Source organism: Gorilla gorilla, chromosome 4 (genome assembly GCF_029281585.2).
Source record: "Gorilla gorilla gorilla isolate KB3781 chromosome 4, NHGRI_mGorGor1-v2.1_pri, whole genome shotgun sequence".
Classification (NCBI taxonomy): domain Eukaryota; kingdom Metazoa; phylum Chordata; class Mammalia; order Primates; family Hominidae; genus Gorilla; species Gorilla gorilla.
Window position 1 is genome coordinate 87,258,800 of NC_073228.2, and position 25,844 is coordinate 87,284,643.

The 25,844-nt window shown below is 34.9% G+C and overlaps 1 protein-coding gene across 4 annotated transcripts in view; it reads left to right on the plus strand.

The window, feature by feature from the left end:
• Positions 1-25,844, plus strand: part of XRCC4 (X-ray repair cross complementing 4) — a 273,210-nt gene that overhangs the window by 94,952 nt on the left and 152,414 nt on the right. For all 4 annotated transcript variants that reach the window (XM_019026117.4, XM_055385901.2, XM_055385900.2 and 1 more), the window contains 1 exon segment: positions 22,976-23,142. In XM_019026117.4, the coding sequence (XP_018881662.1) occupies positions 22,976-23,142 (167 nt within the window).

The following is a 25,844-nucleotide window of genomic DNA, read 5'->3' on the forward strand; positions in this document are numbered from 1 at the left end:
GAAGTTTATAGTGCTCTGTGTATTTACTTTGTTCTGTTAGATTTTGAGTATGGTCTTTCTCTGCAGACTTTAATTCTATTTTTCAGACATGTCACATTAAAGTAAAAGAAAATACATGTCTTTATTTAATATGTCACAAAAGTATTTTTTCATGAAATTAGAAGTAGCTACTCATGTTAAAAAGAATCATAGATTGCTTTTGGCAATGAGAGGAAATCATTTAATTCAAGACAGGGTGGTTCCTCTAGGTTACTCACTGATGAGACAACAACAATGGAAAAATTTTCATCATTGCTCTCTTTCCTTTCTGTTAAATTGTGAACAAGTTCTTTCTGTGATCCTGTTTTTGTGTTGTGTCTCACAAATTCAAAACATTCTGGACTCTTCCTTTTTTCGGTGGCTGTTCGTAGTGATGACATCAGTTGTCTACAAGAAAATATTTGCACTTGTGTTCTAACAACAGTCACTGTTTGTTATAGTCTCTGGTTTTATTTTCAGATATTGTTCCGGGATTTCTTTATTTTGTTATTTATAATATGAAATCCATGTTTATGAAAAAAACATGAATAAAAGTCATTCTTATTTTCTTTACATCTTTCTATTGCATTACCTAGAGTATGCCCAGGGCACTGTAGGGGAATTTGGGAAATGAGCTATCCTTAGGATATAACCACAGATTCAATAAAGCTGAAATACTAGCCATTGCCAGTCTTGATGTTGGGAGTCTGCTTATGTTCCTATATGTTGACATTTTGATTAATGTTTTACGCTGCTACTATTATCCCCCAAATTTGTTCATCTACTCTGAGATTGCTATACTTGTGAAAAAACACGGTATTAATGAATACTCTTTTATAACATTTCTCATACTATATAAGTTACTTGTTTATAAATCTCTTGCCTGCTTAACTGAGTGTTACTACACAGGGGAAAGGGTGTTGCTTTAGGAAGTTGCTTTTGAGGGAACTGTTCCAGATATTCAACTTCAAGAAGTCTTTCTAGATTGTATAGTGAAGTTAGATTTTCTAAAATCATGAAGAAGAGATCACCAGTGACCATTGAAGATGGAAATGTATTAGAAATATTCATACATATCAGAGTATGTAGTCAGGGGAAGGTAAGGACAGAATGGAATATAGCCACTTTTGGCCTCCAGTCACACCTGGCATCTAGTTCCTATAGGACTAATATGTGGTGAACTAGAATATTAGATCTGTCCAGTTGAGAACAACCTAACTAGGAACTGCCTTCTGTAGTTTCCCTAAAATCACCACTTGATTGTTAATTCTAAGGGGACATGGAATGTGACAATTGCTGTCACTTAGTACTTAGAATCCCTTTGGGAAGAGTTTAGAACAAGTCTCTTAAGAAGCAGTCAGCTACCTTTATACTCAGTCTTTCTGTGATTTTCTTTTTCTTGTGTGTTTATCCAATTTAGCAATACCTGGGTGTCAAATTTATTTATCCAAAACCTGGACTTCTAAAAACTTACCATGAACTTGGACATGTTTACTCGGTTTAAAAATTAAATAAACCTGTGGGAGCTACCGTGCTAAGAAGGGGCTTTGACTGTGACAGGCACACCAGGCATCATGATGTCATCTTCAACTTATAGCCAAACACTGATTTATAAAATTATACTAATTTTTAAGAATGCATATTCTGTAGTTTTGTGAACTGGTTTATTAAGGGGAATGCCTTTTCCTAGTTAATTTATTTTTAACCATGGCTATAAGTGCCAAAGCATTTCTCATAATTGAACATAAATCTTTGATCTGGCCTTTTGAGTCATACAATCAAAGAAAAATCTTTAAAAATTTTTTTTGAAGAGTCGTTTTGTATCTGATACTGTTTCTCTATGGATATCACTTCTCATGTAACTATGTATCTTAATATAGACTATATTGTCAGAGTAATCCTTTCCCTTCCACTGCTCCTTTAGTTATAGGAATTTATACTTTAGCACTCCATTGAATGAAATGTAGTTACTAAATTGTCAAAATACAGTAACTGCTGTACTATTTGAACATTTTTTGGCCATGGATAAGTGTTCTCATTTGAGATTGCTTTTTGAAAAACGGTTCGCTGAAGTGGAACTGGAGTAATGCATAACAGTTGATTTCTTTTGGACTTAACTGAAACTATGTTTCTGGTTTTAAAATTTGCTAACACCAAGGCATTATTCTATGTAACATGACTTATTTACATAGTTACCACACAACAGTTGGTATTTCATACAGTAACATAATTTCATTGCAAACAGTAATTTTAGTACTGCAATAGTTCAACAGTTTTGTCTGGCTACATATGTAGTTAGAGCTTTTAAAAGTTAAAAATTCATGGTGTGGTATTATAATCATAGTTTGTATTAATTTTTATGAAAATCAATTTATTAGCATTGTAGGCCTTATACTACTACTCTCTTTTCATTTATATAAAGCAGATAGTCTGATTAATCATTCTATAATGTAGACTGCCTTGTTCACATACATGGTAGGAACTAAAGAAAGAATGTTCAATTGAATTTCAAGTTTTCTTGTAGCATTCTACAGAATCTTATTGAGTACACTTCATATATTCCTTATATTAGTTTAGTCTTAGATTCAGAGTTTGAAAACTGAACTTACTACTATTAACTCCCTCCTGAAACTTCTGTATTAACTGACATAATGAATGAAACATAGTAAGTACTTAGTAAATGTTATTTAGTAGTAAATGTTACCTGGTGGTAGTGGTAGTAGAAAACATTATGGTATAATTTTTAAACTTTTCTTGTATCTCATTGCAGTTACAGCTCCTTATATTCAATGCTATTGAAACTAAAATGATAAAGACCTTTACATCCCACAATAGGAATATCTGGAAAAAATTTTCAAAAATATGTATTTAAAAAGTGACAACATGAATGAATGAATAAGAGTTATTAGTAAACTTTTGTAAATAAACTATTAGTAATTCAAGTTATTTTGACCATAGTAAATGCTGCTAATTAAAATTGGAGACTGGATGCAGTGGCTCACACCTGTAATCCCAGCACTTTGGGAGGCCAAGGTGGGAGGATTGCTTGAGGGCCGGGAGGTTGATTTTTTGTTTTTGGTTTTTTTTTTGAGACATTCTTGGTCTGTCGCCCACACTGAAGTGCAGTGGTGTCATCTCGGCTTACTGCAACCTCCACCTCCTGGGTTCAAGCGATTCTCCTGCCTCATCCTCCTAAGTAGCTGGGACTACAGGCATGCACCACCATGCCTGATTAATTTTTGTATTTTGAGTAGAGACGGGGTTTTGCCATGTTGGCCAGGCTGGTCTCGAACTCCTGATCTCAGGTGATCTGCCTGCCTTGGCCTCCCAAAGTGCTAGGATTATAGGCGTGAGCCACCATTGCCCGGCTGAGGCCAGGAGTTTGAAACCAGCTTGGGCAACATAATGAGACCAGGAGTTCGAGATTACAGTGAGCTGATTCCACCACTGCATTCCAGCCTGGGCGACATAGTGAGACCCTGTCTATATAAAATAATAATAATGATGATTTAAAAAATAAGATAAAATCACATTAATTATGTCAGTAATAGCTACCCGTATCTTGATTATTGATTAACGTAAGTTATAATCTATACTAAACATTAGAAAGCTTTGGCCAATGTTTGTTATGGTTGTTACTTAGACATAATTCATTTACTCTTTTATCAACCTTCAAATACTTTTTGGGTGTTAAGGATATGCTGATAAAGAAGTTAAATATCTTTCATGGGACTTGCTGATTGTGGGTAGATGGTTAGACAGAAAATACATAAAGTAAAAAAATAGTCAAAGTAATTTTAGTGAAAATTGTTGTGAATACTTGGTGACAGATGAAGGTGCCACCTCTTACGTACCCATAAAAATTAAAAATAAAAATAAAATTTTAAAGATTGAGCAAGGTGCAGGGTAGAGGCCGTGGAAGGCTTATCTGCACTTTCTTAAGAAGGAAGGTTAAGTATGTGGTAGTTACTTTCTAGGGACATGTTTTGTGACACGATGCCTTCCTTTCCTGGGCTAATTTGCAAAGATATATGTATTTAGAAGTAATTTTAAGATACAATAGGCATATAAAGTATTGGAATTTTTTTTTTTTTTTGACAAGGTCTCAGTCTGTCACCCAGGCTGGAGTGCAGTGGCACGATCTTGGCTCACTGCAGCCTCCAATTTCAGCCTCAAGTGATACTCCCACCTCAGCCTTCTGAGTAGCTGAGACTACAGGGGGACGCCAGCACACCTGGCTAATTTTCCTGTTTTTTAAAGTGTTGGGGTTTCGCCATGTTGGCCAGGCTGGTCTCAAACTTCTGAGCTCAAAACATCTGCCCGCCTCAGCCTTCGAAAGTGCTAGGATTACAGACATCAGCCACCACACCCAGCTGGGAAATGATTCTTGGTACCAGTTAATGAAGTTGCATCATAATCTATTTTTAGATAAAATTATTAAAATATTTGTTTCTTAATATTATAAATAAAGCAGTAATATTAGCATATATGATAGACATGAGACACATTTTAAATCAGCAAATTACCCCCTTATCAATTTTCTATTTGTAATTGCCTTTAAATATTATTTCTGTAAAAGGACTTAAATGCTAAATATGGTGTTTTTTTTACATTACCTATAAATTGATTTTTGTTCCTTTACTTTGAAACAGCCTTTAAGGTAGGTTTCAGTAAAAGCAGACCAAATGTGTGCAAATGCATTGACTTTAAAACAAGAATGGGGACAAGAAATAAGGAAGAGGAAACCTTCTGACTCAGAAAAGCTTTAGTTTTAGCATAAGCCTTAATTTTTAGTACTTAACGGAAGGAGAATTGATTACGTTGCTCCGAAGCTCTGTTAAGTAGTAAAGCAGTAACACTATCAGTTTGTTCATCAGAATAGCTTTAGTATCTTTTTTTTTTTTTTTTTGGTTTTGATTCTTTAAAAACATATCGAGCTTGGGTCTCATTATATGAAGGGCATTGAGAAACATGATGAACAATATTTTATACAGCAATTATGAAGCCATTTCTGCATGTAGCTTTTCTTTATATTGAGACTCAATTCATTGAAATTCCAAGATAAAAGTAATTCTAATAGGGTCAGAGTGATGTGATTTAATTATGTAGCAAATAGATTTGTTCAGTGGTGTACAGAAACAAGAAAAGAGAACGTGAAGATTCAGGTTGGAATGGAGGGCTACAAATGTTTCAGGAAAGTGGATCATGGGCTTTGAAATGGGCAGTTGTGAGAGATAAAGCTTGAGAGGTAAGGTTCTGACCAAGAAGCCTTGTGGGCCGGGAAGGCTTCAGAATCTTAAGCCAGGTTTGACATAATCAGATTTACCTTTTAAAATATCACTCTGATAAAGGTAGAGAAAGAAACAAGTCACTAGAAGAGTCAGAGAGCCTAGTTGGAAGGCTGTCACAGTAATCTAAATGGCATGCTTTGGGGATTGGAACTAAGATAGCTGTAATTGAGATTGAGATAAGGGGGACAGAGTGGAGAGCTATTTCAGATGTAGAATTGACAGAAACTGGTGACTAAATGGATGAGGGAGATAAGAAGGAAAAGCAAAATCAAGGATGATGCTCCAGATTTTAAATTGGGTTACTAGATGGGTAGAGGTTTTGGTTACTGGGAGTAAAGCAGGTTTTTTTGGGAAATGGATGCGTTTAGTTTTAGATATGGTAAATTTGAGGACCTTTTGCGACATTCAATTGGAGACAGCTAGTAGAAAGGTTAGTGTATGGATATGAAGGTCAGAATACTGATCTGGACTAGAGATACAGACTTGAAATTCATCAGCATATTGTTGGTGGGTGAAATCTCATGATCTCAAACTTGAGATCACTGAGGAAGAGAATGGGGAGAAAGAAGAGGAGTTGAGAATAAGAATGTAGTCAGCCATCACAGGGCTGGCACCAAAACACTACTACAAAAAGGAGACTGATCAAATGCTATAGATATAGGATGAAAACCAGGCAAGTATGGTGTCAGAAGCCAAGCCAGTGCAAGCAAAATAAAAACCGTGACATGTCTGTTGGTTTTGAAAACAAAGGGCACTGATGGCATTGGTAGAGAGAATTTCAGTGGAGAATATAGAAAGGGGAGGAGGAAGGCAGTAGTAAAGGGGGATTAAGGGAGATTTTTAAAATGCAAAACATTTGAATTAGCTTAAACATTCAAAGGAAAAATGTACCAAAGTATTAGAGTTTGCAAATGCTGGAGAGAGGATAATCGACATCAGAGTTTTTGATGTGGTTTTCATGACCTGGTCTTGGGTTACTTCTCCAGCCATGTCATTTCCTACTTGCCTTCTCAATCGCTATTTCTCAGTTATAATTTTTCAGTGACTCCAATGTGTAACATTCACTGTCACCTCTGAGGCTTTGCATATGGTACTCCTGCCCAAAGTACTCCTTCTCTACTCCTTATTCCCCTTGCGTGGCTAGCTCTTATTTAGCCTTCAAGTCTCAGGTTGATACCGGTTTACTCCACTAGAATAGATTGACCTGCCATGTACTACTACAGCACTTGGCATTTCTCATAGTAACAGCCATCAAGCTTTAATGTAATGACTGATTTAATTATCCATCTCTCCTTCTGGTTAATGTGTCATGAAGAGAAGAAGCATTTTTACTGTTTTCACATTGTCTGTTATTTCTCTTCTCAAATGTCTAACACCTAACATATTCTTAGGTATGTATTAAACGGAGATGTGAAAAATGAGTGGGATCCCTAAAGAGTCAGAGCGAATGCTATCTAGAGCAATGTTGAAGAAATTATTCCTGCAATGTAATAAGAGCATGTCTCTCTTTTTTAAATATGAGGCAAAGACATGAAGGTGATGGAAAAATACTTGGTTTATCTTTGAAAAAGCTAGGGGGCGGGGTTTGCCAGGGAAGTATACTATGAAAGTGCAGGGTTTCACAGAATCCAGTGGGATTAAGTAGAGCTGTGAATACCTGGGGTCAACGTTGTAAACAGTCGTTAGTTTTCCCCCATCTGCTTTAACTTCTTGGCTCTGTTTGCAGACTGACTTTGTCTGCTTCATTGTTCTCATGGCCAAAAATTGTCTTCTATGCCCCAGCTCTGTGGGAACCCACCAGCACCCAGTACTTACCCTCTACCAGTTTGCATTATTCACAGAGAACTGGATAGGCTCAACCCATCATAAATTGTTTCTTCTACAGTCAGATTAGTCTAATCCTGCTCCACTCAGCTCTGGCTAGGGGACTCAAGAGATGACCTCTAGGGAGGTCAACCTGGATTATAAGGTGATGAATTTTCTGAGAAAAAGATTTAGAAAGGCAGGCCATAATTATCTTTAATTAATAGAATATAGATAAGAGTCTAAGTTTCAGGAATCTGAAAGAGTTCATACTTGATCTGGAATTTTTTTACTGAATTAGAAGGCAAGGTCATCTGCTAAATATAGAAAAAGTGTAAGAATAGTGGTGAAGGTTTGGAAAATCTGGTGCAAGGAATAGTTAAAGGGCCTTACCAGGAAAAACCAGTAAGATTGCTCAGAGAAGCAGCTGATAATAGTGAATTTTTATCATTTCTTCAGTAGCTAGTGTTCCTTTGCCCAGTTATAGAAATGAGAAGGCAGATGTTTATATTGATCTAAATTGAAAGGGATTGTGGTTGAGGATGTTGTTAAGAGTGTGGTTGGAGAAGGATTTCATGGAATCTGGATTATATGGAGAAGCTTTGCAGGCAGAAATGGACTTCAGAAAACAGATGATCATAGTATAGGAGAGAGTATTGTAATAGAAGTCAGAGATAAGAGTGATATGAGGGTAAAAGATTATAGTCAGAGTGGGGAACACTGGAATTAAGATTTGGAGGAAACCCAAATATATGAAATGACAAGGCTGAGCTAGGACTATGCTCATTAAAACATTTCAGCGGCTCAAATTTTTAAGTGATCGCTCAGAAGTAGGCCCCAAACTCTGTATCTACAGGGAGTTATCAAGTGTCTTTCTCCACTTTGAGAGAACCCCAAAATTGTTTCTGCTAATTTCAGATGTGACTTTGACTTTATATGCTTGGTAACAATAAGAAAGAACCTACCGAATAGCATTTTTTTATTATTGTACATTAGGTTGCTATAATGTGTTGGCCAAAAATAATTTTGCGTTTGGCATTATTAATGTTTAGAAGTTCTTCTAGAAAATATTTGGCTGGACACCATTAGCTTTTCAGGAGGTCATTCATTCTATTCTTGCCTGGAGTATTGATGAGCTATGTTACCAGACTATGAAAGAATACTTTTATATTCATTTTTGATGTTACTCTATCAACAGTGAATGTTCTGTAGCCATAGCAAATAACCTAAAAGTAGAACTAGTTTACCTTATCTCAAACACTATTTGTTTTTGTTTTGTTTTAATTTTTATCTTATCAAAGTTATATATGCATGATAATTTAAAAAGTCAAATAGTTTCTACAAACCTTATAATGAAAAATTGGCAGTCCTGTACCCACCCCTCCCTGTCCCTGATTGTATTTTAAACTTTCTTTTTTTTTTTTTTTTGCGAATTCTATTTATCGCGAAGGTTCTAAATAACTCACTTGTTCCATTTCCTTTTTTTTTCAATTTTAGATATTATCTATTATCTTTTTATTATGGAAGATGAGTAATTTTCTTAATTTATTACCACCTCTAACAAACCTTCTCAATCTTCCCTTAATTTCCAGTATAGTTATGGCTTAATTTTTTATATTTTAATTATACTAATATTGAGTATTTTATTATGACTCTTTAAATATTATCAACATTAGAGATATACAGCGAACATTTCCTTTCTTGAAAAACATTCTAGAGTTTTTAAAAAGTAAATATCAGTTTTTTGTGTATCAATCTCTAAATTACATCCAAATTCTCTGACAGATGTATTAGTCTTCTCTCGGTACTTAGACATGGTATAAAATGCATCAGTTCCATTTTTATGCGTTATTCATTTATTGTGTAATTCTCTGTCCTTGTTACTTTGGAGTGATATGTCTTTAAGCATCTGCATGCCTGTTTTCTGAGCTCTCCTTTCACTCTCTGTATTAAACAAGGTTCAATCAGGAAACTAAACCAGAGTAGGTACTTCAACAAAGATTTAATATAGGGAATTACCAGGAGAATTGAAACAGCCAAAAGGGAACACAGGTAAGCCAGAGATTAATGATTACAGGAAGAGGCTACCACACCAAAGCAGTGGGAACAAAAGTGAAAAAATTGGCATTACCAGAACCAATGAGCTTACAGGAGATGTCTGGTGGAGCTCAAACTTGGACCTCTGAATAAGGGAGTGCTGCCTGGCTCTTGGTGCTTAGTCAGAAATACAGCAAATGTGCCTGTAGCGCCAGGGTATGGACTGCTGAAGTGGGGTTGCTGCCTATCGATATCTTTGAGGTTTGCAATATGGCAATTCTGGGAGAGCCAAAACAAGTAGGAAGTTGAAGCAAAATGCCCTTGTTGAAGCAATGCTGATAGATATATGTTAAAATAAAAACAACTCCCTTTCCCCAGACAGGAAGGAAACCTCTGGTTTTCTCATCCTTCTTTGTAATCTTCTCTAGTGTATCCTGTTACCAGAATGGAAGGGAAAACCAGGTGATATTAATGAGCAGAGTATAGAATAGTTGCTGTGGCCTGAGAGATAACCAGCACAATCCACAGCTACTCAGCATATTTAATACCCTCCTCTGCATATTCGAACTTCCATACGAAACAGCAGTAACAAGTTCCTGCTTCTGCTTAACAGGATCCAACTGTTTTTTCTTCAAATGAAGGTGCTCTCATGCTCACTCACATAAATAAATATACAGTATCCAACTCTTGGTGTATTAATTTATCTTCTAATTCAGGAAAAACACTCCCAAAAACCAAACATCTAAATATTGTGTAACTTAAAGCCTAATTTATTATACTAACTGTCACCAAAAATCTTTATATAACATTAACACAGGGAAAAGGAAGGAGGACAGAAGAAATGAGGTAATCTATACAAATCCCTTCACCATTGTTTTGAAGATTGTTTTTCTTTCTTTTGTACTGAATTCCAATATTTTTTGACCCAATGTTGCAGTGTTTGAATGTTTGTGTCTCTCCAAATTCATATGTTGAAGCTTAAGTCTTCGTATCTTAATGGGATGGTATTAAGAGGTGTGGCTCTTGGGAGGTGATTCAGTACTGAGGGCCAGGTCCTAATGAATGGGATCAGTGCTCTTATAAAAGAGGCCTGAGCGAGGCTATTGGCCCTTTGTTTCTCCTGTCATCCTGTGTGGATGCAGCAAGACGGTGCCCTCTGTGAGGAACAAGCCCTCTCCAGATGCCAAATGTGCTAGCACCTTGATCTTAGACTTCCTAGCTCCTATAACTGTGAGCAGTAAGTTCTGTTGTTTGTAAAAACCCAGTCTAAGGTATTTGGTTATCAGAGCCTGAATAGACTAAGACACATCTCTTACCTTTTCTTTGTTTATTTTGTCACACTAATGGAACATATTCTCAAATAGCTTCTTATCTGAATACGTATTTATCATTTTAAAGGCATTAATTCATTGACTTCTGGTATCTAGCACTGTTATAAAAATCCAGCACCATTCTAATTCATCATCATTTATCTGTAACCTATTTTATTGCTCTGAAAGCTTTTAGAATCTTCTTTTCTTCCCCAGTCTTCCAAAAATTAATGATGCTATATCTTGATATGAATCTTCTTTTAATCTGGTGTGCTGGGTTCTTAGTGGACCCACGTCTAAACATTTTTTAATTTATACGTTTTTTTCTTTTATATCTTTTAAAATTCTGTCTCCTCTAACTCTACGGTGTCAATTTTAAGCTTCCTGTAATGACCCTGTCTTACATTTTGTCTCCTATTTTTCATTTATTTGTGCGTGTGTGTGTGTGTGTGTGTGTGGCACATCAAGCCTGTAAGTGTGGTTTCTACCTAAGCTCTAGCACTCAATAATGTGGACTAGAGTGTGTCCTCTTGGGAAAAGCCATGTAAACATGGATCCAGTCCTATTTGAGTATCCGCCAGTTTCTGTCTGCTTTTGGTGATTTTCCAGTCCCTTGAAATAGTGTTTTTGCTGTTGATTTTTGTTTGTTTTGTTTGGTCCAGAGTTTATAATTGTTATCTTTAAAGGGTTAGTGTAATACAACTTACTTTGCCATTACCTGAACTGGAACTACCTCATTGTTAACTTTTCATTACTTTTTTTTGGCAAGAAAATTCAATTAAACGCATGGTTGCCGTCTATCATACTCCCTAGCTTCTCCCAGTCTCATTAAAAATAGATGTTAAAAAGATGCTAATAGATGTTAACTACCTTATGGGCAATTTTCTTATTAAAAACACTTTGAAGATTTTAAAATGTTTTTTAGACCAATAATTTGTTTTTATCTTGTCTCTAGGTAAATAAGATTATATAGCAAAGTAAATATTACAAGTTTTTCAGGGGAATATTTTGAATTGAAATGCATTTTTAGAAGTTTGGCATTAAATCGTAAGTAAAGTTTAAAAAAAATTTTAATAAATATTTTTGAATGAAAAAATTTGGCAGAATTTTTAATCCATTGTTTAGAAAGACAATTATTAAGGTTTGAAAAATTTCTAGAAATAAGAAACCAAACATAAAATTAACATACTAAAATTTGATATTTTATTTTAATTAGGAATTTTAAAATACTTATTTTTATGATTTTTAAAAGATCACTAGTTTTGAGTTTATTCATTAATGATAAATAATAATGGCCTTATAGTTAACACAGTAAGTTTTTATGAAAATTTTTTTTTCAAATTTTTATTGTCAGTGTAATAATGCCTTTTAACCAATCATGCTATTTCATCAAATAAATTTAGTTCAGTGACTTGCATGGGGGAGGGGTGGTGGAGATTGTCCTTAGTATCTGACATTTTTAAATGGGAAGGAGCTAGAATTTTATAGTTAGGAAAAAAAAATTACTGTTTTAATTTAGTTTTTTTGGAGAATGTTATGAGAGACCTAATTGTTCCTAAACAGGGAAAACTGGTTTAAATTCAGAAAAAAATTACTCATAATATTTTACACTATGTTCTATTAAGTTATGGTTTCTGAGTATCCCATAGCATGATAATTTTATCATATTATAACTTTTGGCCAGTATTTGCTTACTCACTGTTTCTATGAGCAACAGAATCTACGCAACAGCAAACAGTGATCCCAGCCCCAGTTAGATTTTTCTCTTTCATAGGCACTCTGGAATGCTACTGTGTTAAAGTAATCAACCATTTTAAAAAGACAAATCAAATTTAAACTGACTCGAGAGTGTAGTTTTTTTCTACCCATAGATGTTATTTTTGTTGTGGTTTATTTGCAAAACCCTTCACCAGTCATCTTTAGATATTGTTCACAAATCTCCTGTGGGATAAATCATTACTTTGAATACAGAGGTTACAGTTGTTTATTCAGGATCCCACTATAAATTGAGGTCAATATTGGGATTCTAATGTAGAGATTTCTAAGGTTCCCATATACTATAATTGTTTTGATACGACCAAGGGATAAAAAAAGAATAACAAAAGACTGAGTAGGCACTTATATTTATATTTCTACTTACAGATTATTTAATAGTGTTATCAGCTATAGTATAGGACGTCTGAATGAAGAGTAAACAATGGAAAACATAACCAAAGGACATAACTATGGGCATCTTGATTAGATGAAAAAACATAATGGTCCTAAATGGGGGGAATTCAATATTACTTTGTAATTCATTTTGGAAAGAAATTAATTCCTTTCACAATAATTTGAAAATTAGTGTAGTTCCAAACCACATGCCCAGCATTAAAAAAAAAAACAACACTTTATTAAGGTAAGATTGAGATACAAAAAATGTATGTATTATATATATATAAAAAACTTAATGAGTTTGTTGATAAGTATACATGTGTGAAACCAGCATTTTTCTTTAAGTTGCTGTATTTTGTTTATTTTGGTTTGGATTTGTCTGAAATTCATAGTCAAAATTTCATGGGACGTTCTTGGTAAAACTAGATGATGAATGTTTGAAAAAAGAATTAAGAGATGGAGTTTATAGTTCTTAATAATAAAACATAGTATAAAGCTATAATAATTAAAACAGCATGTTATTGGTAAATGGATAGAAACTAATGAGACTGAATAGCAAGCTCAAAAGCATACTTAAATATATATAAATACTTAATTTCTAATAGTGGTATTTCATATGAGTAAGGAGAGAATAGATTGCTAAATAACTGGTGAAGAAACATTGGTTAGGTATTTGGAGAGAGAAATTAAAAAATGAAAATATAGGTGAATAATCACTTTCTTTGATAGGCAAAGACCTTAAAACAAAACTATTTTTAGACTTAACTTTAAAATGTAACTGCTCCACAAGTAATATTGCCAAACCAGAAAAATACTTGCAGCATGTATGACAAAGTATTAATTAACTTCACTGACAAACACTTTCTGAACTCTTACTATGAGCATAGAGCTTATGCTTGGGGTGGGGAAAGAAAACAATAAACATTTACAAATTAGATAATTTCAGATAATCACAACTTTTATGAAGATTATAAAATATTGTTTCTCAATACTTGTACTATTGGCATATCTTTTTAGGACTGTTGGGAAGATTCTAGAATGATTGTATCCTAGTTAAAGAAGCCAAGGAAAAAATCTCTAGAAAAGTAATATTGAGCAGAGAATTGAATATAGTAAAGGAGAAAACTGTGAATTTTGAGGAGAACATTCTTGGAAGGATCTGCAAAGACCCTCTATTAGTGTTTTGTTAAAGGTGAAACAAAGTAGTACACACTTAGTGGTTTCCTTGTCCCATCCAGCTCCTAGAGGCTTTCAGCATTCCTATACTTGTGACTACATCACTCCCAATTTCTGCTTTATTCGCACATCACCTTCTTACTGTGATCTCCTTCCTTTCTCTTGTAAGGACCATTGTGATTACATTGGGCCCACCTGGCTAATTCATGATTCTCTCTCCCTGTCTCAAGATCTTTAAGCTAATCACATCCCTAAAGTCCTTTTTGTCACATAAGGTAATATTCACAGGTTCTGGAAATTACAACACAGACATGGGGGAGGAGGGCTACTATTCAGCTTCCCACAGACCCTGATTCAGTGTGTTCATTTTCAATCGCTACAGTAGCAAATTACCACAGACTTAGTGCCTCAAAACAACATAAATTTACCAAACATAACATAAATATATATTTTACTTTTGTGGCATAAAAGTTCAATATAGGTCTCACCTAGCAAACATCAAAGTGTCAGTAGGGCTGTGTTCTGGAGGCTCTACGGGAGAACCCATTGCCTTGTCTTTCCCCGTTTCTAAAAACCACATCCATTTTTGGCTCATGGCCTGCTTCTTCCATTTTTAGCAGTAGCAGTTTTGTATCTCTCTGTGTGTATCTTCACCGCTTGTCCCTCTGACTGCAGCCAGGAACGTTTCTCTAATTTTAAGTATTTATGTGAATACATTGGGCTCACCCAGAAAATAATGAAGAATAATCTCTCATCTCAAAGATTATAACCTTAATCTCATTTATAAAGTCCCACTTTACTGTGGAAGGTAACATCCCAAGTTTCAAGAATTAGCTTGTAGACATCTTTGGGGGAACATCATTCTGTCTACCACATTCAGGAATATTTTGACCTATTCAAGCATAGAAAGAAGGCAAGTGGCTGGGGCACAGCAAAGGGAGGGAGAATGGTGAGAGATGAGATTGGCATGGTAGTCACAGGCCAGACTGCTGTCCATTGGAGAGTATTTCAAGAGAGAATAGGATGTCATAAATTAAAGAAATAGATCAACATTAATCTACAGAAGTTTCTGGGATGATAAAAATAATGAGATGATAGATTCTGTATCTTATCTGTTTTTGGATGTATCTGTACTGCCCAGTACAGCAACCATTAGGTATATGTGGCTGTTGAACACTAAAATGTGACTTGTGTGACTGAGGAACTTACTTTTTAATTTAATTAAATTTAAATTTAAATAGTCATGTGTGACTAGTGATGACTGTATTGAACAGGACAGACAATAGATACATTTTGGGAGAAGTTTTGCAATGACAGGAGCAGAAAAATGGACAATAGCAACTAGAGGGATATGGGATTAAGGGTGTTTTTTGTTTTGTTTAGATTGGTAAAATTAAGGCATATTTGTATTCATTATGTATTATTGAGTAGCACATTACCACAAATTTAGCAGCTTAAAACCATATACATTTATTAATCTCACTGTTTCTGTGGGTGAGGAGTCCAGGTATGGCATTGCTAGGAGTCCTAGCTTTTACATGAGTTTGTAAAAGCTGCAATTAAGGTGTTGTCCAGGGGCTGTGGTCTCATCTCAAGGTGAAGGATCTGCCTTCAAGTTCAGTGGGGTACTGGCACAGTTGAGTTCCTTGTAGCCTTTTGGACTGAGGGCCTCAGTTTCTTGCTGGCTATGATGGTTAATTTTATATGTCAGCTTGGCAGGGCTGTGGTGCCCAGATATGTGGTCAGACATTCTGGGTGTTTTTGTGAGAGTGTTTTTGGATGAAATTAATATTCAAATCAATGGATTTTAAGTAAAGAGGATTGCCCTCTGTGTTAGTCCATTCTTATGTCACTATAAAGAAATTCATGAGAATGGGTGCTTTATAAAGAAAAGAGGTTTAATTGGCTCATGGTTCTGCATGCCGTACAAGAAGCATGGTGCCAGTGTCTGTTCCTGCTGAGGGCCTCGGGAAGCTTCCAATCACGGCAGAAGATGATGGAGAACTGGCATGTCACATGGCAAGAGTGGGGGCAAGATAGAGAGAAGGGGGAGGTCTCAGATCCCTTTAAAAAAGCAGTTCTCATGTGAACTAAGTGAGAGGAGGCCCCACCTAGAGATACAGATTTGGCAGTTTTCAGCTTATTTTTAATAATGGAAGCCGTGATTGCAAATAACCCTTTCAACCTCTGTAGAGTTAAATAAGAAGAGGGCCAAGGAATTATTCCAGGAAACAATACTGTTTTACCTCTGAGTAGACAATAGAGAAGCATACTGAAAAGATATGGCTAGAGACCTGTGATGAGATCTGGAAGAGTGTCAGGGAATCCAAGATTCTGTATAGAAGGAATCAAATCTGTATTTCTTCATCAGCACCTAATACCAAAAATAAAGTAGCAGGCAAATAATAGGCAACCCCTGCCCTCTCCCTCTGACCAATCCGGTTATTATAGGGAAAGCCTTCTAGCTGGTTGAGTCCATATACAATATAATGTTTCATTTTTAATTGTAACACCTAATTAAGCCAGGATATATACCCTAAATGTAACTATATTGTCCATGAACCAAAAGACTCATCTCTGTTTAAGACAACAATAGCGTGAATATTTATAGCCCTTCAATGTAAAGCCAACTTCTGAGATTTCTGTACTATGTAGACTTTTGTGGAGTTTTTTTTTTTGCTCTCAAGAACTCTCTGATTCCCACTATGACTTTTGCAATTATTAAGACCTAAATAAGAATTCTTAGATGACACACTTGAAATATTAAATTGTATAGCGTAGCCTTAAAATGCTTATAATTTTTGTAGCACAATAATTACAATTTTGCATACTTTTCACCCCTAGATTATTGCATTTTGATTTTAAGAACCTGTAAGTTCCAAAATACATGGAGCTTGATTATATGATCAGCTTGAGATATATAAGCATTTTTTATTAGTTCTAAGAAATTTGGGCAATAATATGTTGTAGTTGGGAAGATGAGATTAGTAGTTTTACAAATATAGTTTTCTTATCTTTTTAGAAGGAGTCCTTATCAGTATCCTTTTCTCAGTTCCAGTTACCTTTTAAGATCAGTGTGAGCAGTTGTCAACTGAGATATGTTACTGTCCCTTTTAGGAGGTGCATTTGTGATGTTCTTTATTTAAATCTAAAACAAACATTTCAGGCCAGACTCAGTGGCTTACATCTCTAATCTCAGCACTTTGGGAGGCCAAGGCAGGCATATCAATTTAGATCAGGAGTTCGAGACCAGCCTGGCCAAAGGGTGAAACTCCATCTCTACTAAAAATTCAAAAATTAGTCAGGAATGGTGGCAGGCACCTGTAATCACAGCTACGTGGGATGCTGAGGCAGGAGAATCACTTGAACCCAGGAGGCAGAGCTTGCAATGAGCCAGGGTCATGCCAGTGCACTCCAGCCTGCGTGACAGAGCGAGAATCTGTCTCAAAAAAAATAAAATAAAATAAAAAGTAAACATTTTAGAAAGTCACTAAACTGAAGAGTTCAGGATATAAAGACTTAGGACACATGTAGTTGATTCAAAACTACAACCAAAAGTTGATCAACTTGTAGTTGATGAGGAACATAACTAGGTCAAGGTAATACAGTTCAGTCACCTTTTTTTAAACATATCTTGAGCAATTTCCTATATTACTAGAATTTTACAACTATGTATCACAACTATATATATGCAACTGTGTATGTATCTACAATAGACAATATTCTGCATTATAAACTGTAATGGATAGACTACTGTTTTTAGTATACATATATCTTGATACAGCTAAACTTTTCTCTGATGTGAATAAATTTAAAAGCACTCACTGCAACAAAATGAGATTCTATCTGGCCGTTATTCACCTAGTAATAACATCAAGATACCTTTATTTTTCATTTTCCTTTAGTTCCACATCTTGGTTCCCAGGATAGTAATGAACTTTAATTCTGCAAGTTTATTTAGTCTACTTTGATAATATATTGAAACTGAAACCCTTTAGTGGATATATTTTAAACAGGATATCAAATCACACCTTGATAATCTCCTCTCCTCAGAAACACTTAGAATGGCCACAAATAACTCTCTAGGAATTAAGTTATTCATAGTATTTATTTTGTATGCTTTACTGATACTTTTATTTGTGTGGCCATTTGAAAGAACCTGAAAACTGAGTATATAACTATACATTCTTTAAAAAACATCTGTTTAATTATTTTCAAATCTATGTATTATGATAGCATTAAGTGCTATTAAGCAATCTTTAACTGTGCCCTTTTTGTTTAAATTGTACTAATCAATAAATAACCCTGTCATGTCTTTATTTCTTTATTTGGACAGAATCACTGCCCAAATCCCTTACCTATCCTATTGTAGTTATAGTTTCTTAATGAGGATTATTACAATAAATAAATAATCAAAATTTTATCAAGCACATAGTATGGGCCAGAGCTTTGAAAGATAATTTGGAGGCTGTGGAAGAAATAGAAAAGAGGGTCCCAGATCTCAAAAAGCTTGAAATCTAAAGGGAAAGACTACATTTCTGAAACAACCAAAGAAAAATATAAGCAGGATATAACTGAGTAATACATTGTATGAGACTGAAATATTAAGACTAGAGAGGCCAATGTAGGTGGATATGGTTTGGCTGTGTCTCCATCCATATCTCATCTTGAATGGTAACTCCAACAATTCCCGTGTGTCATGGGAGGAACCCGGTGGGAGGTGATTGAATTACAGGGGCAGGTCTTTCCTGTGCTGTTCTCATGATAGTGAATGAGTCTCATGAGATCTGATGGTTTTAAAAACAGGAGTGTCCGGGCACAGTGGCCCACGCCTGTAATCTCAGCACTTTGGGAGGCCGAGGTGGGCGGATAACGAGGTCAGGAGTTCGAGACCAGCCTGACCAACATGGTGAAACCCTGTATCTACTAAAAATACAAAAATTAGGGCGTGGTGGCCCACCCCTGTAATCCCAGCTACTCAGGAGGCTGAGGCAGGAGAATCACTTGACCCAGGAGGCAGAGGTTGCAGTGAGCCGAGATCATGCCACTGTACTCTAGCCTGGGTGACAGAGTGAGACTGTCTAAAAAAACCCAAAAAACAAAAAACAGGTTTCCCTGCATAAGCTCTGTTTTTGCCTGCTGTCATCCGTGTAAGACGTGACTTGCTCCTCCTTGCCTTCTGCCACAATTGAGAGGCCACCCCAGCCATGTGAAACTATAAGTGCATTAAACCCTTTTTCTTCCCAGTCTCAGGTATGTCTTTATCAGCTGTGTGAAGACCAACTAATACACAGGCTAACTTAGTTAAAAAGAACTTGGCCTGGGCTTTGAGGTGATGATGGTAAGGGAGTATGGCATTCAATCTTGGACTTGAAGTGTTGAAAAAGATATCCGGAATAGACAAACCCCTGGCTAAAAAAAATGTATATGTTTTCTGAAATTGATAATTTTTAATGCGGATTAAATTTAAAAAGCTAAAAGTATTTATTCTATCACTTAGAATGATAACTATTAAGAGTCAACTAGTGAAACCTACTATGATTCTTTATATATATATACACGTATACATACATATATGTATATACATATATAATATATACGTATACATACATGTATATACATATATGTATACATATGTATACGTATATATAATATATACGTATACATACATATATGTATATACATGTATGTATACGTATATATTATATATACATATATTTTTTTTTTTTTTGAGACGGAGTCTTGCTCTGTCACCAGGCTGGAGTGCAGTGGTGTGATGTTGGCTTACTGCAACCTCTGCCTCTTGGGTTCAAGCAATTCTCCTGCCTCAACCTCCTGAGTAGCTGGGACTACAGGCACACGCCACCACACTCTGCTAATTTTGTTTTGTATTTTAGTAGAGACAGGGTTTCACCATGTTGCCCAGGCTGGTCTCAAACTCTTGAGCTCAGGCAATCTGCCCACCTCGGCCTCCCAAAGTGCTAGGATTACAAGCTTGAGCCACCGCACCTGGCCGATTATCAATATTTTAAAAGTTAATTGCTCTTAACTTCTTTACATAGAGAAATGCAGACATAGCTTAAACTCTTAGAAGATTATAGATAGACTGAGGTTCTTAACAAGATCTGTGTACTCTTAATTATTAATAAAATTGAGAACTAACTACAAAAAAACTCTTAATTTTATCTGTTTCTAACAGAAGAGACATGCTCTCAAAATGTCTTTTATATGTGGTTTCTGACTGTGCTGTACCATTCAAAGTCATGGTTTTATATTGTAGATTATTTTGAAGTGACAGAGCTGATAAATAAAGAACAGCTGTGACAGTAACCTTATATGTCAAGCTAGAAACTGGAGTGAAAAATTTAAAAATTGACACAACAGTACGATATAGCTTTTGTGCTAATTTGCTGGCGTTAAAATGATACTTAAATTGCTGCTTTTCTTTTGTCGTGAGACGGAATAAAGATGGACTGGGTGTAGAGGTAGAACACAGAAATATTTTATACTTCTCAACTCATTAAGCCTGATATGAGGCCCTTTTTGAAGTCCAGTGCATCTAGGCATGTGGCCCCTTGCATCTGTAGTAATGTGCACAGCCTAGAACAGCAGCAGTAAAGGTGAAAGAGTGCCTCCTGCTCCTGGCTATGAACCGTGTGTATACCGGCCAAATACTTTTGAGAATTAAAAAAAAAAATTAATCTGAGTATTTCAAGTAAAATCCTTTTCTTTGATTAAATTTCTAGATACTTTTAGTTTATTTTTATTGTGTAGAATAACAGATGTCCTTATCTATTGAAGGACTAGAAACTGGTGACAATAATTAGAAAATAGATATAAAAAAAGTTGTATACTTTTAAGAAGAAATGACATTTCATGTTTATTTTACACTGATTAGCTGCAAAAAGATCTAAGAGGGTTTTGGAATTTTTCATCAGTGTGTTTGAGTGATATTTTGAAAGAAGTTGTTATTAGTGATTTAAAATTAGTCCTTTCTTTGTCATCTGAGATAGAAGTGTAGAGGGCTGGACTTGTTTATCTCTTCATTTGTATTTTACTGATTATTTTATTTCAGGATCAAAGTGTGGGATGAATTCTTTATCCTTTTGGCATTTTGAAACTTTTCAAATGTTAAAAAAAACTTTTTATTTCTAAAAATGTCCACTTCTCTCAAAGCTACGCTGACAATTGTTATAATAAAAGAATACAAAACCACTTTGTGGGTTTATGTTTTGCTATTGTAACCTATTGTCTAAAATAAAGTAAGCTTATTTTTTTCTCCTGCTTTGTATCGACTCAGAACAACAATATTCTGTAGGTGACTTTTTTTTTCCTTTTTTTGTTTTTGTTGTTGTTGTTGTTTTTGAGACTGAGTCTCGCTGTATCGCCCAGGCTGGAGTGCAGTGGCACGATCTAGGCTCACTGCAACCTGTGTCTCGCGGTTCAAGCGATCCTTGTGCCTCAGCCTCCTGAGTAGCTGGGCTTATAAGCGTGCACCACCATGTCTGGCTCATTTTTGTATTTTTAGTAAAGACTAAACACTGTCTTTACAACACTGTGTTGGCCAGGCAGGTTTTGAACTCCTGACCTCAGATGACCTCCACCTGCCTTGGCCTCCCAAAGTGTTGGGATTACAGGAGTGAGCCACTGTGCTCGGCCAGGTGACATTTTTCTTTAACTTTGTGCGTATATTTACACTCAGAGAGGTTTCAAAAGGTAACTGTTCAAATTTACTTTCAATTTATTTATTCTTTATATAGGTAAAACTTTCTTATTTAAGCTTATATGCCTGTTAAGTGGACTCATATTTCATTGCATGAGAAAACTGCAACTGCTTTTTCAAACTGTACGAATACAGTTTCACAGTGAATGTCTAAGTGAAGTCTGCTTTTATTTGTAAATTGTGTAATAAAGATTTGTCTCAGAATTCTCAACCATATTAAATATTTCTTAATCTGTATGTAATATATTTATAGAAATATTCTTTTAAAAGCAATACCTTTTGGAAATATTCTTATCAGATAAATGGCATAATAGAAATTCACAATCTAGGAGGCAAAAAACAAAAACCCAAAACAAAAACAAAAACAAAAACAATTCTCATTTTACTCTTCTACGGACTCAGTGCTACCAGCATCTTTCTTTGGAATTATGTGTAGGTTCTGAACCTAATTCTTCCCCTACTTTTTGTCTAGTTGGGATACTCTCTTACCAAGAAACAGCACAACAGCATAGCATAGCAGAATCTTGACTTTACCCCTTCAATAACTTGGATAACTACTCTGAACCTGAGTTTACTGATCTATAATATGGATATGATAATAGTTCTCTTATGGTGAAGATTTATCCTAGTTTATATTTTTGCTTCACTTGAGTTACACTTCAACCAAAAGATGTGGTAACTGAATAATAATCATCATAATTTGTTATCTGTTATGATAATTTTAAGGATAAATATAATCATTATTACTAATCATTGTGTTTCAGCATCCTTATCAGCCAAATGGGGAATACCTGTGTTCCCTTCAGAATTCCATAAGTGTACTAAAACTATGTGAGTATTTTGTTTTAAACTGTACCCTAGTAGAGGAATTAAGGTATTTTTAAGATTCTTACCTTTATGCAAAAGTACTAAAGCTTGACACTTAACTTTATTATTGGCAATTTATGGTAATAAATTATTGTCTTTAGATAAAAGAGTAATTACTGTGTAGCTACTAGTTTCCTAAAACTCTACCTTTCTCTTAGCTATAACAAAATTTTGAGCTTTCTTCAATAAAAGGTCAGTTATTCCATTTTAGCATTTGCATGAACAGAAATTAGAGTTAAAATTATCATATATAATTCCTTTTCTTATTCTCAGCAGAGAGACTTAAAATTAGGCTTTAGCAAACAGATGGTAGTAAGCTTATACAGTATTTATGTTGCTTTCTTTTCTGCTAGGAGATGGAAGAGTGACTTACCACTTACAAAAATTATTCTTGGGCTGTATGTTGATTTATATGATCAAGTAAGAAACTTTAGGTAGTAGCTCAGTTTTTTTGCTCACTGTTTGTATATCTTGTAAATGCATTGTATTTAAATCCTTCTTACACTTTTTTATTCTCAGAAGAAATTGTGTATGCTTAAAACCAGGCTTCTCAATCTTGATATTTTCCCCAAATTAACCATGTTTTTCTTTCATTTTAGTTCAGACTTGGTTCCTTCAACCTAGAGAAAGTTGAAAACCCAGCTGAAGTCATTAGAGAACTTATTTGTTATTGCTTGGACACCATTGCAGAAAATCAAGCCAAAAATGAGCACCTGCAGAAAGAAAATGAAAGGCTTCTGAGAGATTGGAATGATGTTCAAGGACGGTGTGTACACAGTTTGCTTGTGGTATAAAAATACGGAACCCTCTTTATGTTGTTATAGCTTTAAGTTAATGATTGGTAAATTTCCAATATATGTGGATTAGCACATATATATTTACCTTAACTGAATATGATTAAATGAAATTATTCGTCACTATTGTATATTATAGGAGTACATTAATACATTATGTCATTAGTATGTGGTGGCACCAGCAAACTTATAAACAATAAGGAGTAATTGGGCATTGAAGATCAAAACCCATTAATACTAATAAAAGATTTAGATAGTAAATATTTATAAAGATTAATTCAGCTCAAATTATAGGATTAATAATGAATTAAAAAGAGACATGAAATAAAATAAGCATAATTGATTTCTCATTTGGGATCAGTGAGTGGCATCTATTTCAAATTACAGTGTTTTGGCTCCTAATAGAGACTTATTTCTCTGGATTTATTGAAAATTCATACTATACCATTTTTAAAGGATGAGCTAATTGTGGCTACTGGATAAGACATTTGGAAGCCTTTTATTTTTATGGCTTTGCCTCTTACTTTTTAAATGAGGAAGAAAAAAATAATTTTTTTTTAAATTGTGAACTTTCTCAACCGAATCCTAATCTAGGCTGGCCCAATGTGTAACCTTTATTATTCTATTAGTATAAGATATTTGAAGGAAATAAAATGCATGTTGTGAACACTTGTATCCTCACTTATAATATATATATGTGTGTGTGTATGCACACACATATATATAGTGAGAAAGAAAATGATGTCTGAAATAATTATGTGGAATATATATATAATAATGATAATAATTATTAGTACATCCAGTAGATTTTTTAAATCTTTTGCTTAAATAACTCTAAAGCATGGGAACAGTTATCCAACATATTTAGGGTCTTTTTAGTGCAACCATCGTGATTGCTCTGTATAGACGTTAGTGAGTATATGTGAAAGTATATGAAAAATGGTGACGATTTTACCACTATCAATATATGTATGTGAAAATGAGGCTGACTAAAAGATTATTTTTCTGTGCATTCAATTATATTTATTAACTAATGCAAAACATGTAAAATTAAGTTCCTAACACCTAGTGTTATTTGGCTTTCATGTATTATATTAAGAAAGTGGTTATTTTGTTCTATCTTAGATCTACATTTTTATCTCCAATTATTTATATATGTTATATATAAATAATATAAAAATGAGACCAAATCCAAACTGTGTATCAGGAAACCATGCAGAAAAAGTTAATTTTTCTCTTTAACTGCTGTTTATTCATAAATAAAGATGAATTCAATGTCATAGTATGAATCAGTATCAGATATCTGTACTACAAAGCATTTCTTGGACCTGTATCTGTAGCTTGGGTGTATTTTCTATTTAATATGTGAAATAAATCAAATTAAAGGCGATGTGCTATGGTCGTGATAAGCCATTATATTTAAAACTCAGAATACCCTCAGGATGATAGGAAATTTGATCCACAAATTGCCTACAAAAATGCAGACTGGGTACTTGGTACTTGAACAAATTGCTTTAAAATGTCTGCCAGAGGTTGAAAGAGGTATTATCTCATCAGTATTCAACACCACTCCCATAGAATTGAAAGCAGCAGGGAACGAAGATGGGGAATTAGAGACAAATGCACCCTGTGCTGTAACAGTGTGTGCGAGGGGCACATATTATATGTGGCTCACGGATGCTTGATTTGCTATTTCTGGACTATCCAGCAAGTGCTTTTGTCTTGTTGTGAAGAGATTTCCTGTTTGATCAAAAGCACAGCCATGTACCCTGTCACCTGCTTGATTATGATCCAGCTATTTTTTTGATAGTACTGTGTCAGATGTCTTCTTCAGGGTCTATAGATGTGTGCCATTGGGTGGCCCTATGTCCTGAGAGGAAAGAGAGTCCACTCCAGAGAATTCTAGTGTCTTTATTGTATTCCAGATCTTAGATTAGTAGCTTTAAATATTTCCCAAATTTGATTTTCTTTCCTTTCAGAGGACAGAGGCCACTTTAAGGAGCTGTAAATACATCTTGATCATGGCCAAGCAGCAGTTTCTTAGTGTTCCCTCACTAGAGCCTTTGCATGCTGGAAAGGATTTACAGCTTTAGCTTCCATAAGGCAGTAGTTCTGATTAAGTGTCTTTAGGGAGATTAGAAATAGGACATGAGCATATGGAGTTAGGTAACTGGGGACATAGAAAGTAGAGAATCATTAGAGTTGGGGCCATGATGTTAAGCCTGGCAATAGTTAGTTTTGGGGCAAGCCTCTGATTATTTTTGGGTCAGTGTCCATTCATGATCCAAACATTTCTTCTATACTACATATGAAGGGATGGGAGGGTGGTGTTAAAATAGTGGGGAAGGACACAATGTAAGGGATGGGAATTCCCATAGAAGCGATGGTAGATGGGTCTGAGATACATTTACTACACAATAGGATATTATATGAGAATAAAATAGTTGTGTACACATGTGTTTATTAGCATGGAAAATGTTGATCATATATTAAGGTGAGACGTGCATCACCACAAATATAAACAATATCCCATTGTTTGCAAAAAAATATATTTATATAGAGAGTATCTGGAAGAAGAAAATTAAATGTTACAGTGTACATCTGGAATTGTAGACTACATTTTCCTTTAATTTTGGGGAGTATTTTTTGTATATGTTTTAGTATTTAAATATGT